The sequence below is a fragment of the Herpailurus yagouaroundi genome, unplaced genomic scaffold (genome assembly GCF_014898765.1).
Source record: "Herpailurus yagouaroundi ecotype Mexico unplaced genomic scaffold, PumYag 180, whole genome shotgun sequence".
NCBI classification, from domain to species: Eukaryota; Metazoa; Chordata; class Mammalia; order Carnivora; family Felidae; genus Herpailurus; species Herpailurus yagouaroundi.
In genome coordinates this window covers 7,255,163-7,270,798 of record NW_024412411.1, presented here as the reverse complement: position 1 = coordinate 7,270,798, position 15,636 = coordinate 7,255,163, and the positions used below count along the sequence as shown (strand labels likewise).

The 15,636-nt window shown below is 39.7% G+C and overlaps 1 protein-coding gene across 1 annotated transcript in view; it reads left to right on the top strand.

Moving 5' to 3' along the window:
* The first annotated feature begins 1,424 nt into the window (after positions 1-1,424).
* Positions 1,425-15,636, top strand: part of INTS4 (integrator complex subunit 4) — a 117,692-nt gene continuing 103,480 nt past the window's right edge. The window contains exons 1-2 of the mRNA XM_040489461.1: positions 1,425-1,560; positions 6,534-6,728. Coding sequence (XP_040345395.1) covers positions 1,507-1,560; positions 6,534-6,728 — 249 coding nt within the window. The 5' untranslated portion in view covers positions 1,425-1,506. The remainder of the gene's footprint in view (positions 1,561-6,533; positions 6,729-15,636) is intronic.

The window sequence follows — 15,636 nt, the reverse complement described above, 5'->3', positions numbered from 1 at the left end:
TCCAGGCAGCTGGGCTTCTAGAGGGAGGTCACTCTGCTGGCTTCAAGGACTTGTCAATGGGTTTATAGGCAGTAAGGGAATTTAATTTTGCTTTTTTTTTTTTTTAATTTTTTTTTTCAACGTTTATTTATTTTTGGGACAGAGAGAGACAGAGCATGAACGGGGGAGGGGCAGAGAGAGAGGGAGACACAGAATCGGAAACAGGCTCCAGGCTCTGAGCCATCAGCCCAGAGCCCGACGCGGGGCTCGACTTCACGGACCGTGAGATGGTGACCTGGCTGAAGCCGGACGCTTAACCGACTGCGCCACCCAGGCGCCCCTGGGAATTTAATTTTTCATTTGCCTTAGGTTCCCACATTAACATGGCAAACACTTAAACCCCTTTTCTTTGTTCTTGGGTAGCCAGTAGTGTCTGAGGAGTACCACCCGGAGGCGAATGGGGCTGCTGTTGGCTTGTATTTGCCCTCAGTTTGTTCCATGCTCCCTCATCACTTTGATCTCTAATTATTAGTTTGGGTGTCTCTTCTCCCAGTTACACTGTAGGACCTTGAGGGTAAAGACCATCTTTTACGTGTTTTGGGGTCTTCTGTACTTACCACAGCCTGCTTTTTCTAAGCATCCACATGAAAGAAGGAAACAATGAACAGCTAAAGTTTAATGAAAGAGGTAAAACTTGACCTTGGGTTCCACTTACACGTGAAATACATCTTACAGTCTGCTGAATGTTTCTGCATTATCTCATTCCATTGTCACTACATCTAGGTCAGGTTAGGTGTGAGCACATTTGTAGTTGATGCTCTTTGCTCATTATGTGCCAGTCATAGTCTGAAACTTTGGTGCTTGACCCTTGACCTCAGGATTCTTTCCACTCTCCCTAAGCTATCAGAGGAAGGTTTGATTCCTTAAAGAAGGGTAAATTTCAAACAACCGGAATGAGAGAGCAAGAAAAAAATCCCACTCCAGGAGAGGGGTGGCACACAGAAAAGGAGAGCTCGATAAAGCTACAAGCAGCAAACGTGAACGGCAAAGGACGATGGGAACGCCAGCTGGGCCTCTTTTCCCTGATCGCTCAAGTGAAAGTCCTCACGCAGCTCCAGTTTTACCTCTAGCTCTGGATCATCTAGCCTCTGCCCTTTCCCTATATACTTCCACCCTCCTTTAGCTCAACTCCCCGCCAGTCTTTCGACCACCTGCAAGCCCCCAAAGGCTCCCATTGGCTCCTCCACCCTTCCAATCCAGTCTCCTCCCACCAGAGGCACCGCCCCCTCACGCTGCGCCTTCTTTTTCGTTCCGCAGGGGCCGGAGGTGTAGGCGGACAAATTGGGCTGCACCGCAGCCGGGCAGTCGAGCAGCCGGAAGAGGCCTCTCTTTCCCAGAGCCCCACTGCCTTGTGGGACTGTGGCGAGTTCCTCAGGCCGAGACAAGTTTTCCGGATTCCTTCACCGCCCCCCACCTCACCCCGCCTCCCTTGTCGAGTACGGAAGCTGAGAAGGTCCGCGGGCAGTCATGGCGGCGCACCTAAAGAAGCGAGTGTACGAGGAATTCACTAAGGTGGTTCAGGTAATTTACGGAAGGAAAGGTCCCGGACCAGTCCCGGGCGGGGAAGGTTATTCACCTTCCAGACACTTTGCCAAAACAGGCGCCGCAAACCTGTTTCGAGTGCCGACTACTCAGATGGGCTCTCTGAAACTACACTTAAGTGGGCGTGTTCGTTTGCAGCTGCTGTCGTAGTCATTATTAATATGTGCAGTGTGACACTTCTAAAAAAATAAAATTATTAGCGAGAACAAATAGCACTGTACAATTTACGAAGATGTCTTTATCCGTTATTTCAGTTTATTCGGGTTACATTAGCACCTTCGTTTTACACATATGGACTTGAAAGCTTCCTGAGGGATAAGAGGGTTCAGAGCCAATTTACTGGTAGAGCCCCTCCCAACTCCTATTTCAGAGAAAGCGCCCCGGGACGAGTTGGTTGTATGCAAAACTAAGGGGTTGAAAGAGGAGTCTTTAGAAATCTCAAAACCCAGCCAAAGCAGGTGAGGGTCACAGGCTGCATAGGGGCAGAACTCTCCATTGGTGGAACAGCTTACCTAGGAGGTAGGGCAAAGTACTTTCTTCCTTTGGAGTTAAGGACAGGTGAGCTGAGCCCCTGTCAGAGCAGTGATTCTCCACGTGTCTCCTCATAGGTGTTTCGAAAGTCGAGGTTGATCCCAAGTTATCTTGAGTGTGCTGCTTCTTCGACTTTTTATGAAAATCACCTGGTGATCTTGTTAAAATCTAGATTGTACTCAGTGGGGTGGGGGAGGTGAGGCAATAATCTGCATTTCTGACAAGCCCTCAATTGATGCTGGTAGACCAAAAGCCTCCTTAGATCCATAGAGTACCCCTAGATCCTTAGACTTCGAGGGTAGCAAGACTTAGACCATCCAGCAGGAAACTGTCCTTAAACATTTAAATCATTCCTTCATGTAAATGAGTGGTTACTGTGTATCAGGTATACTGAAAGGTGTTGAGCTACAAAGCCCAATACAGGTCAGGGTCCTTCTCCTTTAGGAGCTCACAGACTAGTGGGAGAGACAGAAAAACGTATCTGTGATTATAGTAAAGAGGGATGATTCCATTGAAAAATCAAGTTTTTCTTCCTGTTTTCACTTATTTCACTTACCACATCTTTGTAGCTTATTCCCACTGTAGGGAAGCTTTTCTCATTTTTTTTTTCTTAAAATAACTTTGAGATTAAACGTTGACACTTTGTTGCTCCATTTTATGTGAAATTGGTTTTCTTGAACTTTCAGAATGAGTCAAGATTCAGGAAGTTTTTATTTTTTATTATTTTTTAAAAATTTTAAAGTAATCTCTACACTCAGTGTGGGGCTTGAACTCACCACCGTGAGATCAAGAATCTCATGCTGCATGGACTGAGCCAGCCAGGGCCTCCTCAGGAAAGTTTTTATTTCACAGAGCTCCTTCTTTTGTGGTTTGCTTTCTGGAATTTTCTGGATCTGTTTCCCTTGCCCACTTGCGCGTGTGTGTGTGTGTTATGATTTTTTTTTAAATAATTGTGGTAAAATACATATTTTAACATTTTAAACATTTTTAAGTATACAGTTCAGTGGCATTAAGTTCATTCACATTGTTACCCAGTGTGATTTCCTTTCTTCCTATTGTTGTATTGTGCCCACTTCTCAAGACTACTTGCCCTTCCTCCAGCATGTCATGTGTTTACACTTCTCCAGACTCTTATACCTGTTGTCTCTTTTACATGGAATGCATGTCATTTTCCCCCTTATTTTTGCTCTCACATTTTGGCTTCAAGACACAACTAAAACCTCAGCAAGAGTTTTGTCTCTTCCTCCTCTGCTTCTGTAGCAAGCACTCTGTACTTGTCTATTTGTACTTACCCCTCAGTGCTACTATAATTAGTAGTTGTTGACGTTAAAAATAGTTATTTTGCCAGCAAAAATGTATTTTTGGGGGAATAACAGAGAACTGCAATTCGGCACATGCAAGTTATGGCAAAACCATCGGCAAGTCCAGCAAACCAAGGAGAAGCAGGAAGTCAGGAGAGGGTTTTTTTGTGTGTTTTTTGTGTTTTTTTTTTTTTTTTTAATGTTTGTCTGTTTTTGAGTGAGAGAGGTATAGAGAGAGGGACTCTCTGTGGGCTCTGCATTGACAGCAGTGAGCCCGATGCAGAGCTCGAATCTAGGAACCGTGATATCATGACCTGATCCAAAGTCCTATGCTCAAATGACTGAGCCAACCAGGCACCTCCAGGAGAGGTTATTTTGAAGGGAAAGTCTAGGGTGATGAGAAATTCTCCTTAGCTGAGTTGCAAGGGTGGTTGATTTCTTGTAGGAGAGGTCATGTGCATCTTTCCCTGTTGGGGCCTATAATTGAAGATTCTTTCCTGTTGATTTTTCTGTTGGACTCTATAATGGACAGTTCTTTCCCTAGTTGACTCTTGAGTAGTACTGTTCCTCCTTCTGGCCTCCTCTTGTATCCTCCCTCCTCAACTTTAATGAGTTTTCCCTTTATTAATTTTACACAGTGTGCATATCTCCCTACCCGTCTGGCCTGTTGAAGGACAGAGATAATGCCTGTTTCATCAGTGTCCCCTGTTATGGGCGGGAGAGTCTGTGTTGTATGTTGTTTGAATGGAGGTCTCAGTTCTTGGATTTTCCATAGAAAGATTTATGTGATGATCCAAACTCGAATAAAGATGGTCAGAAGGAATGTAGCAAGCACAAAGCAGTTTATTAAGGACAGTACACTTTCAAGAAGGCAGTGTGGGCAGGCCCAGAAGTGGTTATTCCACTGGAGCTAGAGATGTCTTTTTGTGTTTGCATAGGTTATAGGTCATAGCTAGGGCTGTCTCCAATTGAGGTTGTTGCCAGTCATCTGAGGGACTCCTCCTACCAATTGGGGTGGGGGGTTTGGGCCCTGCAAGGTTCTTGTTGGAACTGTTATGGTTTATAATGAAGGTATAAATTACTCTGGGGCAGAGGTTGAAGAGGAGAGCTGCAAGTTCTGTACTTGTGGCTCTGTCAGCTTCAGGGTGTTGGAAGCCTTAGACCAGGATGTTAAAAGTCACAAATTCAGGATGTTGTGCCCTCAGGCTTCTAATGTGTCATCTGTTTATCACTGCCTTTGCCTCCAGCTCAGGTCTAACTTCTCCATCACCCCTGGATAGACCATAGGTCCTGGCTCACTAAACTGTTACTGATGGTTGACTGATAGCAGATATTGGTTTGTCTTTCCCCTTACATACTCTATAGGGAAAGAAATCTTTCTCAGCTTTTGTACTGATTGGAGCCTAGATAACACTGAAGACTGAGTTTGTGTAGAATAGGATGGAAATGAGTAAGAATTTTAGGAAAAGAACTCATTTCTTCATTCTGCATGAATCATTACCATACAGTGATGAAATGAGATCTTAGTGCTTCTGTCTTTCCCTCTGCTATAAAGGTAAGGAGGGAGAGAGAACTGGTATGTAGTTAGTGCTTATTTTGTATTTGTACAATTAAAGACATAGACTTCTCAAATATCCATACAATATAGGTGTTGTGTATTCCCTTTTATAGAAGAAGGAGAGGTCTCCCTCACTAGTAAATGGTTACCGAACCCAAATTCCTCTGCTTCAAAACCCTCGGTCTCTTAAAAAAACAAAAAACAAAGACAATAAAAAAAAAACCTTTTGGTCTCTTTATCATGCCATACTATGTTCCTGACTAGAATAATCCTAATCTTTTCTCTGTAGATACATACATTTGTACATTGTAAAGAGGGATTGCTCAGGATATCAAAATGATGCATTAGATGTTAAGGAAAATTATTGATTACAACATTTGCCTTATGTTAGTTATGATGTTTTCTATACCCACCCACCAGGGCCTGACTTAAGCCCTGGAGTGACAGGTTCCCTTTTACTGAACTTTTTGGCACTCATTATATGTAACAAATGCATCTAAAAAGCTTCTAATTATGCACCATCCTTGGGAGAATCGAGAAAATAGTTACTCAAATAATTTTGTGTGTCCTGTGGTTCAGATGATGATCCCTAGTTGAGAAAAACAGGTAGTAGTGTCATCATTCTCATATTGCAAATAATAAAAGTAAAAATTGTAACTTACTTAGAACAGCAGCAGAATTAGAACTCAGACGCAACTCCTAATGCTGAATAATTACTCAGTAAAGAAAAATTTGTTAAGTGACTACAGTTTGCAAGGTATTTAAAAAATTTTTTTAGGGGCGCCTGGGTGGCGCAGTCGGTTAAGCGTCCGACTTCAGCCAGGTCACGATCTCGCGGTCCGGGAGTTCGAGCCCTGCGTCGGGCTCTGGGCTGATGGCTTAGAGCCTGGAGCCTGTTTCCGATTCTGTGTCTCCCTCTCTCTCTGCCCCTCGCCCGTTCATGCTCTGTCTCTCTCTGTCCCAAAAATAAATAAACGTTGGAAAAAAAAATTTTTTTTAAATAAAAAAAAGTAAAAAAAATAAAAATTTTTTTTATATTAACCATCCTTTAAATAAAGGCAGAATGCTTTGGGTAGTCATTTGGAGTAAGGGGAAGACTTTTTACTCCGTGTAAGCTGCAGACAGTTCCCATCAGTTCCAGTTTTCTCAGGAGGGAAGATGAGCCTGCTGGCTGCCTCAGCATAGTCGGTATATATTTGTAGAATTGAGATTTCTTTTTAAATAAAGAATGGAACAGATCCTTTGTATGTCCTTTTAACCCTAAAGTTGCAACAGTCCTAAGAGATAGGCAGAACAAAATGTTGGTGGACTTACTTCACAGAGAAAGAAACAAGACTTGGAGAAATGAAATAACTAGCCCAAAGTGGTAGGAGCTAGTGAAAAGGAAAATGGGGACTCATAACCTGGTCTCCAATCTAGCGCTCTTTTTTTGTGTTCATTACACTGCTTTTTCCTAAAGTTAGGTCTATTAGCTAAATACATTAGTTGGTATAAGGAAATAAGGCAGTGTTAAATTTGCAGACTCTGTGTTTTCATGTCTTACCTTCCCTACTCCCTTGCAGCAACAGCAGGAGGAAATTGCAACCAAGAAACTCCGATTGACAAAACCAAGTAAATCTGCAGCGCTCCACATAGATCTGTGTAAAGCTACCTCCCCAGCAGATGCTTTGCAGTACCTGCTCCAGTTTGCCAGGAAGCCTGTTGAAGCAGAAAGTGTGGAGGGAGTAGTCCGGATTCTCTTGGAACATTATTACAAGGTAAGATGGTCTTGAGGATCTGATGGAAGTATGTGTAAGAATTTTATCACGTCTACAGAATGGGTTAGTATTGCAAAATAAGTAAGAAGGTGTTCATTCAGCAGTCTTGTAGTGAGTGCCTTCCATGTGCCAGGCACTGTAGATGCAGAGATAAAAAAAATCCAAATCCTGAAATGAAATTCACAAGATGTATTTATTTTTCAGTTTAAGTAAGGGGGAAGAAATGATTTCCAAATATTTGAATCACAGATGAATCAGAGTTTTAAACTTCATTATGAAAATTATTAAGCCTATAGAAACGTAGAGACAATACTATAATGAACTGCCAAATACCCATCTCTGGGATTTAATAGTTAACTAATATGTTGCCAAATTTGTTCCCTTTATTTGTTTTCCTGAAGTTTTTTTTAAAGTATCATGATATTTTTCCCTAAATTGTTCAGTAGAATCTCAAAAACAGTAGAGTAGATCAATGAAACCAAGAGTTGGTTTTTTGAAAAAATAAACAAAATTGATAAACCTGTAGCCAGGCTTCTCAAAAAGAGAAGAGAGGACCCAAATAGATAAAATCACAAGTGAAAATGGAATTATTACAACCAATCCCTTAGGAATACAAGCAATTATCAGGGAATACTATGAAAAATTATAGGGCAACAAACTGGACAACCTGGAAGAAATGGACAAATTCCTAAACACCCACACACTTCCAAAACTCAAACAGGAAGGAACAGAAAATTTGAACAGACCCATAACCAGCGAAGAATTTGAATCAGTTATCAAAAATCTCCCAACAAATTAGAGTCCAGGACCAGATGGCTTCCCAGGGGAATTCTACCAGATATTGAAACAGAGATAATACCTATCCTTCTGAAGCTGTTCCAAAACATAGAAAGGGAAGGAAAACTTTCAGACTCCTTCTATGAAGCCAGCATTACTTTGATTCCCAAACCAGACGGAGACCCAGCAAAAAAAGAGAACTACAGGTCAATATCCCTGGTGAATATGGATGCAAAATTCTCAACAAGATACTAGCAAATCGAGTTTAACAGCATTTAAAAAGAATTATTCACCATGATCAAGTGGGATTCATTCTGGGGCTGCAGGGCTGGTTCAATATTCGTAAGGGACTTTAAAAAAAAAATTATTTTGAGAGAGAGAGCATGTGCGTGTGTGCGCACATGCACACACACACATGCATGCAGGGGCTCGGGAGAGGGGCGGAGGGAGGGAGAGAGAAAATCCCAAGCAGTCTCCATGCTCAGCTTGGAGCCCAACGTGGGGGTCAGTCTGACTGACCTGAGCCGAAATCAAGAGTTGGATGCTTACCGAAACCTGGGTGACTCTGTTGGTTGAGCCAGAAATCAAAATACCAACACTATTCACACATGGCATTGGTCTTTTTAAATCTAGAACAAATTTATTTTTTTAATCTAGAACAAATTTATTGTTTTGGTGGCATTGATCTGATAAACTCAGTTGTTTATAAAGTGTCTTCTGAATTTGTTTACTTGCTTAGGGGTTAACTTGCTTCTATATCCCTTTTATTTACTAGGAACTGAAAGTTAGACTTAGGTTAAGCACATTTTTTTAATTTTTTTTTTTTTTAATTTTTTTTTTTCAACGTTTATTCATCCTTGGGACAGAGAGAGACAGAGCACGAACGGGGGAGGGTCAGAGAGAGAGGGAGACACAGAATCGGAAACAGGCTCCAGGCTCTGAGCCATCAGCCCAGAGCCTGACGCGGGGCTCGAACTCACGGACCGCGAGATCGTGACCTGGCCGAAGTCGGACGCTTAACCGACTGCGCCACCCAGGCGCCCCACATTTTTGAAATTTTTAAGAATATGTTATAGATGAAGATTTGTATTTCATATTGCATCTGTGAGGATGCATGTAATGCCTTCAAATGTTCACTTGCAAAAGCTTCTTTTTTCCCTTCAGTCTGTTCTTTCTATAAACTATGATTATTTAAGTCTTTTATGTATGACATAAAGGGTCTTTTCCTTTACACATATAATGTTCTAGCTTAATCAGAAATGTTTGCAGTTGTCCAAAGACTTTGTGGGTTTTCAGAAACCCATGTCTTTTCACACACTGTTCCACCAGCCTAGAACCCCTTTCTTCCTCCCACTGCCCTGTGATCTGGTCTGCCACTTTCTCTGCCAAACAAATTCTTTCCTCAGAGTCTTTCACTTATGTTTCCTTCTGCCTAGAACACTTCCCTCAGATGTTCGTATGTCTGCTTCCCACACTTTGTTCAAGTCTTAGCTCAAATGTCACTTTTCCATTAAGGCCTTTTTTTTGTCCCTGTATTTAAAATTGAAACGGCCTTATTCGATAGCACTTACCAATGTCTTATAATCTATATAATTTTCTCATTTATTTTGTCCCTTGTCCATTTCCCCATACTAGAATGTAAGCTCATCTTGAACAGAGATTTTTGTTTTTAACTGGATAGTTGATTTAAATTGACAGTGTGTGGTAAAATTAATATTTGTTGAATGAATGAGTGTATGCTTTTGTAAGACTTTTTACTCAGTTAACAAGTGGTTATTATATATCCAGCACTTTTCTGGATACTGGACACGTCTGTTAGCACATTTATTAGCTCTAAGTATTGCCATTTTCATCATATATGTCTCTGTCCTTCAGACTTTAAGCCCCTAAGTTCAGAGACTACAAATCTGTTTATCTCTGTCCCAGTGCCTGGCAAGGTCCCTAGAACACTGTAGGGTGTTAATAAATGCTTCCCACGTGTTTTACATGAATTAAATCTGGGTTTTTGTTCTCTAGTTTTCAGACACTTAGTGACTTTTTTTAGCAGTATTTACCTATCTATTATATGATTATATAACTTTGCTACCACTAATCATCTGTAATAATACTTCTTTTTTTTTTTTAATTTTTTTTTCAACGTTTATTTATTTTTGGGACAGAGAGAGACAGAGCATGAACGGGGAAGGGGCAGAGAGAGAGGGAGACACAGAATCGGAAACAGGCTCCAGGCTCTGAGCCATCAGCCCAGAGCCTGACGCGGGGCTTGAACTCCCGGACCGCGAGATCGTGACCTGGCTGAAGTCGGACGCTTAACCGACTGTGCCACCCAGGCGCCCCTGTAATAATACTTCTAAGAACAGTTAGCATTTATATAGTGCGTTGGAGTTTAGAAAGCTCTTTCCTCATGTAATACTTTATTTAATCTTGATGACATCACCATTGTTATATCTGTAATCCAGATGAGGAACTAAGTTTGGAGCAGTTTAGTATACAAGGTGACCAGCTAAGTAAATGGAGGGTCTGGATTTAAATCTGTTGTTTTTTTTTTTTAACTTTTTGTCATGAAACATTTCAATTATATACACAAGTAAAGAGAGCAGTTTAATTTCCATGTACCCATTACCCAACTTCAACAGTTACCATTGTGTGGCCAAACTTGTTTTATTCCCATGGCCCCCACCCCAATTCCTCCACTCTTACCTCTCCACCAGATTCTCCCTGGTATCATACCATTTTGTTCATAAATTTCAATTTATATCTCTAAACACTAAAGATTTTTTTTTAAGGCTTATTTATGTGAGAATGACAGTGTGAGTGGGGGAGGGGCAGAGAGAGAGAGAGAGCGAGCGAGCGCGCGAGAGAAGCAAGTTCCATGCTGCCAGCACAGAGCCCCATGCCGGGCTTGAACCCACCAAACTTTGAGATCATGACCTGAGCCGAAACCAAGAGTCGGACGCTTAACCGACTGAGCCACCCAGGCACCCCAACAATAAAGACTTCTTTTTAAAAAAAAAATTTTTTTTTTAATGTTTTATTTATTTTTGAGACAGAGGGAGACAGAGCATGAGCAGGGGAGGGGCAGAGAGGGAGGGAGACACAGAATCAGAAGCAGGCTCCAGGTTCCGAGCTGTCAGCACAGAGCCCAACACGGGGCCTGAACCCACAAACCGTGAGGTCATGACCTGAGCTGAAGTTGGACGCTTAACCAACCGAGCCACCCAGATGCTCCAAGACTTTTTTAAAAGACATAATCACAATACCATTGTCATGTCTAACAGAAAAATTGAACTCCTATCTTCTGATGTCATACCTCAGGCTCTTTAACCAGGCCATGCTGCTCATAGTAGTCTAGCAGATTGTAGCCCGAAAGGAAATGAGGAGAGATGCCAAGTGCATCCAGTTCTAGATTGATGACCATAGTGGGTTTTTTTTATCCTCTCTTCCGTTATCCAGAAATGTGGTCTCTTATATTTTAGTAGATAAACTAGTTGGGCCTCTGTTTCTGTCCTCCAAATTTTTCTTCGGACAGGTAGCAGTATTTGGACTTCTTTCATGTGAGAGGTTCTTCACTTATACTATGTACTCGATGCTGTGGAGAATGTAGAATTGTGAGACATGTTCCTTGCCCTTTAGGGGCTAGCAGTATACTTGGTAGATGGTAGAACAAATAATATATGTAGTAAGTAGTAAGGCTAAAGTTAATCATTTGTTCATTTTTTTTTTTGTTTTCTCAAAATGCCCTAAATACTAACTCTGTGCTAGACCATGTGCTTCATGTTGGAGATACAGAGATGATTATGTGATCCCTGATCTTAGTCTAGTTGTGTCGGTAACACAATAAATGGATAATAACAACACAGTGTCATAGGTGCTATGAAATCTGGGACAGGTTATCATGTGACCTCGAAGAAGGGTAATCAGTTTTACTCGGGAGCAGGAGTCTAGAAAGGCGTTATAGAGTAGTAATGATGCTTGAGATGAGTATTAAAAAACAGATCTGGGCCAGTTGGAAAACAGGAGGAAAGGCATTTTAGAAAGAAGGAGCAGTTGTGAGCAAAGGCATGGCAATGTGAAATAGCGTGTCACAGAAGAAATGCAGGTGGCTCTTTAAGAGATAAGACTAGAAATATTGAAAGGCCTTGTATTGTGTGGGTTTTGTTTTGGACATGTCACTCTGGGATGCAGGATGGAGGAATTGGATAAGGGCAAGACGGGTGTTAGGTGACCAACTAGGAGACTGGCCAGTCTGTAGCAAGGTGATGAAAGCCTGAACCAGGAGAATTTTAATGGTGAGAAGAGCAGTTATTAGAGAGGGTTTCCCTGGAGGCAGTTTGTTTTAAGCTTAGATGTTGAGGGTACCAGGGGATAATTGCAGAAAGTAGAGCTGAAGTAAAGTATCCAGATGGATAAAGAATGTCAGTGGTCAGATGCTCTCTTCTTTTTTGTCTCATTCTTGCCTCCCTCTTACCTGCTAGGCTTAATTCTTCTATTTTCTCTGCAGCTCTCTTGTGTTGGGAGGTCTGTGACTCCATTCCAGATTGTTGAAAGGCTACATAGCACTCCTCCTGTCCTCTCTGACTGCAAATTATTTTTGACTAGTATTTGACTAGTCTATTGTCTCTGAAAGACAATTATTTGATTCTGTGATATTTCAGTGATTTGAAGTCTGTAAAAGAATTGGCTCTTTTTTTTTTATATTTAAAACTGAATTGAGGCTCTCCGTTCACTCTCCAGTCTACCTTATCTCAGGAAATATTACCATTATCAACATAGACCCTTAAGTCAGAAACCTGAGAAAGATGGTTTACCCTTTCCTTTCCCCATATTCCCTTCCTCACCAAGTCTTATTGATTTTACTTTCAAAATATATCATGTTTCCACTGTTACCTCAGTAATACAAGTAACTATATTTTAAAAAATTTACGATGAAATGTAACACATAAAGAAGAATATGTAGAAAAACCTCATACAGCCTATTGATCTGCCACAGTGTGAACACACTGTGAAACCACGATCCAGGTCAAGAAATTGGAATGTTACCAGCTTTCCATAAGCCTCCTCAAGCTCCTCTCTAATGATTTACGTCTTTCCCAAAAGATCACCACCACTGTCCTGACTTTCAGGGTATTAACTACCTTAAAATTTTTTTTTTTACCATTAAACCTGCACTCCTAAATACAATTTATTTTTGTCCTTTTTTTTTTTTTAACTTCATATAATTAGACAATACAGTATGTATCTTTTTATGTGTGGCTTTTGCTCAAAATTCTACATATGGTGTTCATCCTTATTGTTGATGGTAGCTGTAGTTCATTCATTTTTGCCACAGCAGAAGATTTCATTGTATGAATATACCCTAATTTATTTACCCATTCCATTATTGATGGACATTTGGGCTGTCTCCACTTTTTAGCTATTACAAGAAACAGTGCTGTGAACATTTTTGTACAGGTCTCCTGGTATGTATGTCTTACATTTCTGTGTTTTGTATAGCCTGCAGTGAAATTACTGAGCCAACTTTTCCAAAGTAGTAGTACCAGTTTATACTCCCGTTAACACTGTGTGAGAATTCCAATTGCATGTATTTGCCAACATTTCGAATTGTTGATCTTACTCATTTTGACAGTTTCTGTGATGTGTGGTATATCACTGTGGCCTTAATTTGCATTTCTTGGATATCTGATGAAGTGGAGCAACTATAATATGTTTAATTGGGTAATGCCTGTTTATGTCTCTAGCATATTTTTCTTTTTCCTTATTGTTTTGTGTAGATTCTTTATATTCTGGGTGCAAGTTCTTTAGTGGCTTTAATGGTTATATGTGTTTCAAATATCTTTTTCCTTTCTAATCCCTCCCACCTTTCCCTCTCTTTTTAGTCCCTTAATGTTGTATTTTGATGAAAAGTTCTTGATATGTCCCAATTTGACAATCTTTTCATTTATTTTTGGGCTTTTCTTATCTTTTATAAGAAGGGTTTGCTACCATGAGCTTATTGAGACATTTTCCTACATTGTTATTAGAAGCTTTATTATTTGTTTTCCACACATGGTATTGATTTGTGTGTATGTTGCTTGAATATATGGAAATCCAGATGTCCCAGCACCATTTATTGAAAAGAATGTCCTTTCTCCATTGTTCTGCAGTACCACCTTTGTGGTAAATGAAGTATCTGTATGTGGATATTTCAGGGCTTTCTGTTCTCTTCCATTGGTCTGTCTATTCTTATGCCAGTACCATGCTGTCTTAGCATAACATTATAATAAATTTTGACATCTGGCAGGACAAGTTCACTCACTTACCTTGCTCTAAGAATATCTTATTCTTGATCTTTTCATTTCTTTATGAATTTTGAAATCAGCTTGTGAAATTCTGCCCCAAAACAAAATTTGTTAGGATTTTGATTAAGATTGCATTAACTCTATAGTTCTGATGACATATGGGGATTGACATTTTATAGTATTGGGTTTTCCAATCCATAAACATGGTACATCCCTATTTTAATACTGTTTTATAGTTTTCTGCATAGAGGTTTTGTATATTTTGTTGGTTATTCCTAGGTATTTAATATTTTATGTTATTATAAATGATAATGTTTTTAAAATATCATTTTCTTTTATTTTTTTAATGTTTATTTTTGAGAGAGAGGGTGAGCGGGCAAGGGGCAGAGAGAGCAGGAGACACAGAATCCAAAGCAGGTGCCAGGCTCCGAGCTGTCCACACAGAACCCGACACAGGGCTTGAACTCACAGACTGCAAGATCAGGACCTGAGCTGAAGTCAGATGTTCAACCAGCTGAGCCACCCAGGCACCCCTAAAATCTCATTTTCTAGCAGTACATAGCTGATACTCAGAAATGCAATTGACTTCTATTTATTAACTCTTATGTCTTATAACCTTGCTAAGCTCATTTAACAATTTTAATACATTATATGTAGGTTATTTTGAATTTTTACAAATCATATCAGCAAATAATGACTTTGTTTAATATTAATATAATGATATCAGCTATCTTTTGGTTATGGTTTGCATGGTACACTACTATCTTTTATTTTCATCTTTTTTATAGCTTTTTTGTTTTAGATATGACCTGTGAACAACATGTAGTTAGTTTTTAAAAAAAGTTTTTTAAATTGATCATTTAGTTCATTACGTTTAATGTGATTATTGTACGTGGGTTTAAAATCTACCCTCCTTATTAAATGCTTTCTATTTGTGGGGCATCTGGGTGGCTCAGTCAGTTAAGCGTCTGACTTCAGCTCAGATCATGATCTCTCAGTCTGAGTTTGAGCCTTGCGTCAGGCTCTGTGTTGACAGCTCAGACCCTGGAGCCTGCTTCAGATCCTGTGTCTCCCTCTCTGTCTGCCCCTTCCCTGCTCACGCTCTGTCTCTCCCTCTCTCAAAAATAAATAAACATTAAAAAACAATTAAAATGTTAAAAAATGCCTTCTGTTTGTTTTACCTGTTTAATGTTCTTTTTTCTCCTTGTTTCTTGCCATCTTTTGAACTAATTTTTTTTTTTAATCCTTTCCACCATCCCTCTTTATTAGCTTGGGAATTATACATTCTTTTATACTTTTTAACTGGTTAAACTAGCCATTACAACATGATTTTTTTTTTAATTTGAAGTGAAATTTAAAAAAATTTATTTTTATTGAAGTATAATACAATATGAATTCTTGACCTATCCAAGTCAAATGTTATATGGCACAGTTACCATTTTGGACAGTGTGAGGACTTACCTCCTTTTATCCATCTTCCTGCCTTAAATGTGAATGTAATTGTATATTTTAATTTTCCATTTTTCACTCTGTAAGACAATGTTATTTTATACAGGCAATATTCATTTAGATTTACCTACATAGTTATCTTCTGTTCAGATGTATTTATCATTGTTTTTCTTTCTTTCTTGCATCTGAGACTATTCACCTGGGATTATTTTCCTTTTGGGTGAAGACTACCCTCTGATATTTCCATTCATTGTAAATTTATTGACATTTGTTTTTGCACGGAAAAGTTTTATTTTACTTCCATTCTTGCAGAATTTATTTCTTTTTGTTTTTGTTTTTCTTTTTTTTCTTTTTTCTTTTCTTTCTTTCTTTCTTTCTTTCTTTCTTTCTTTCTTTCTTTCTTT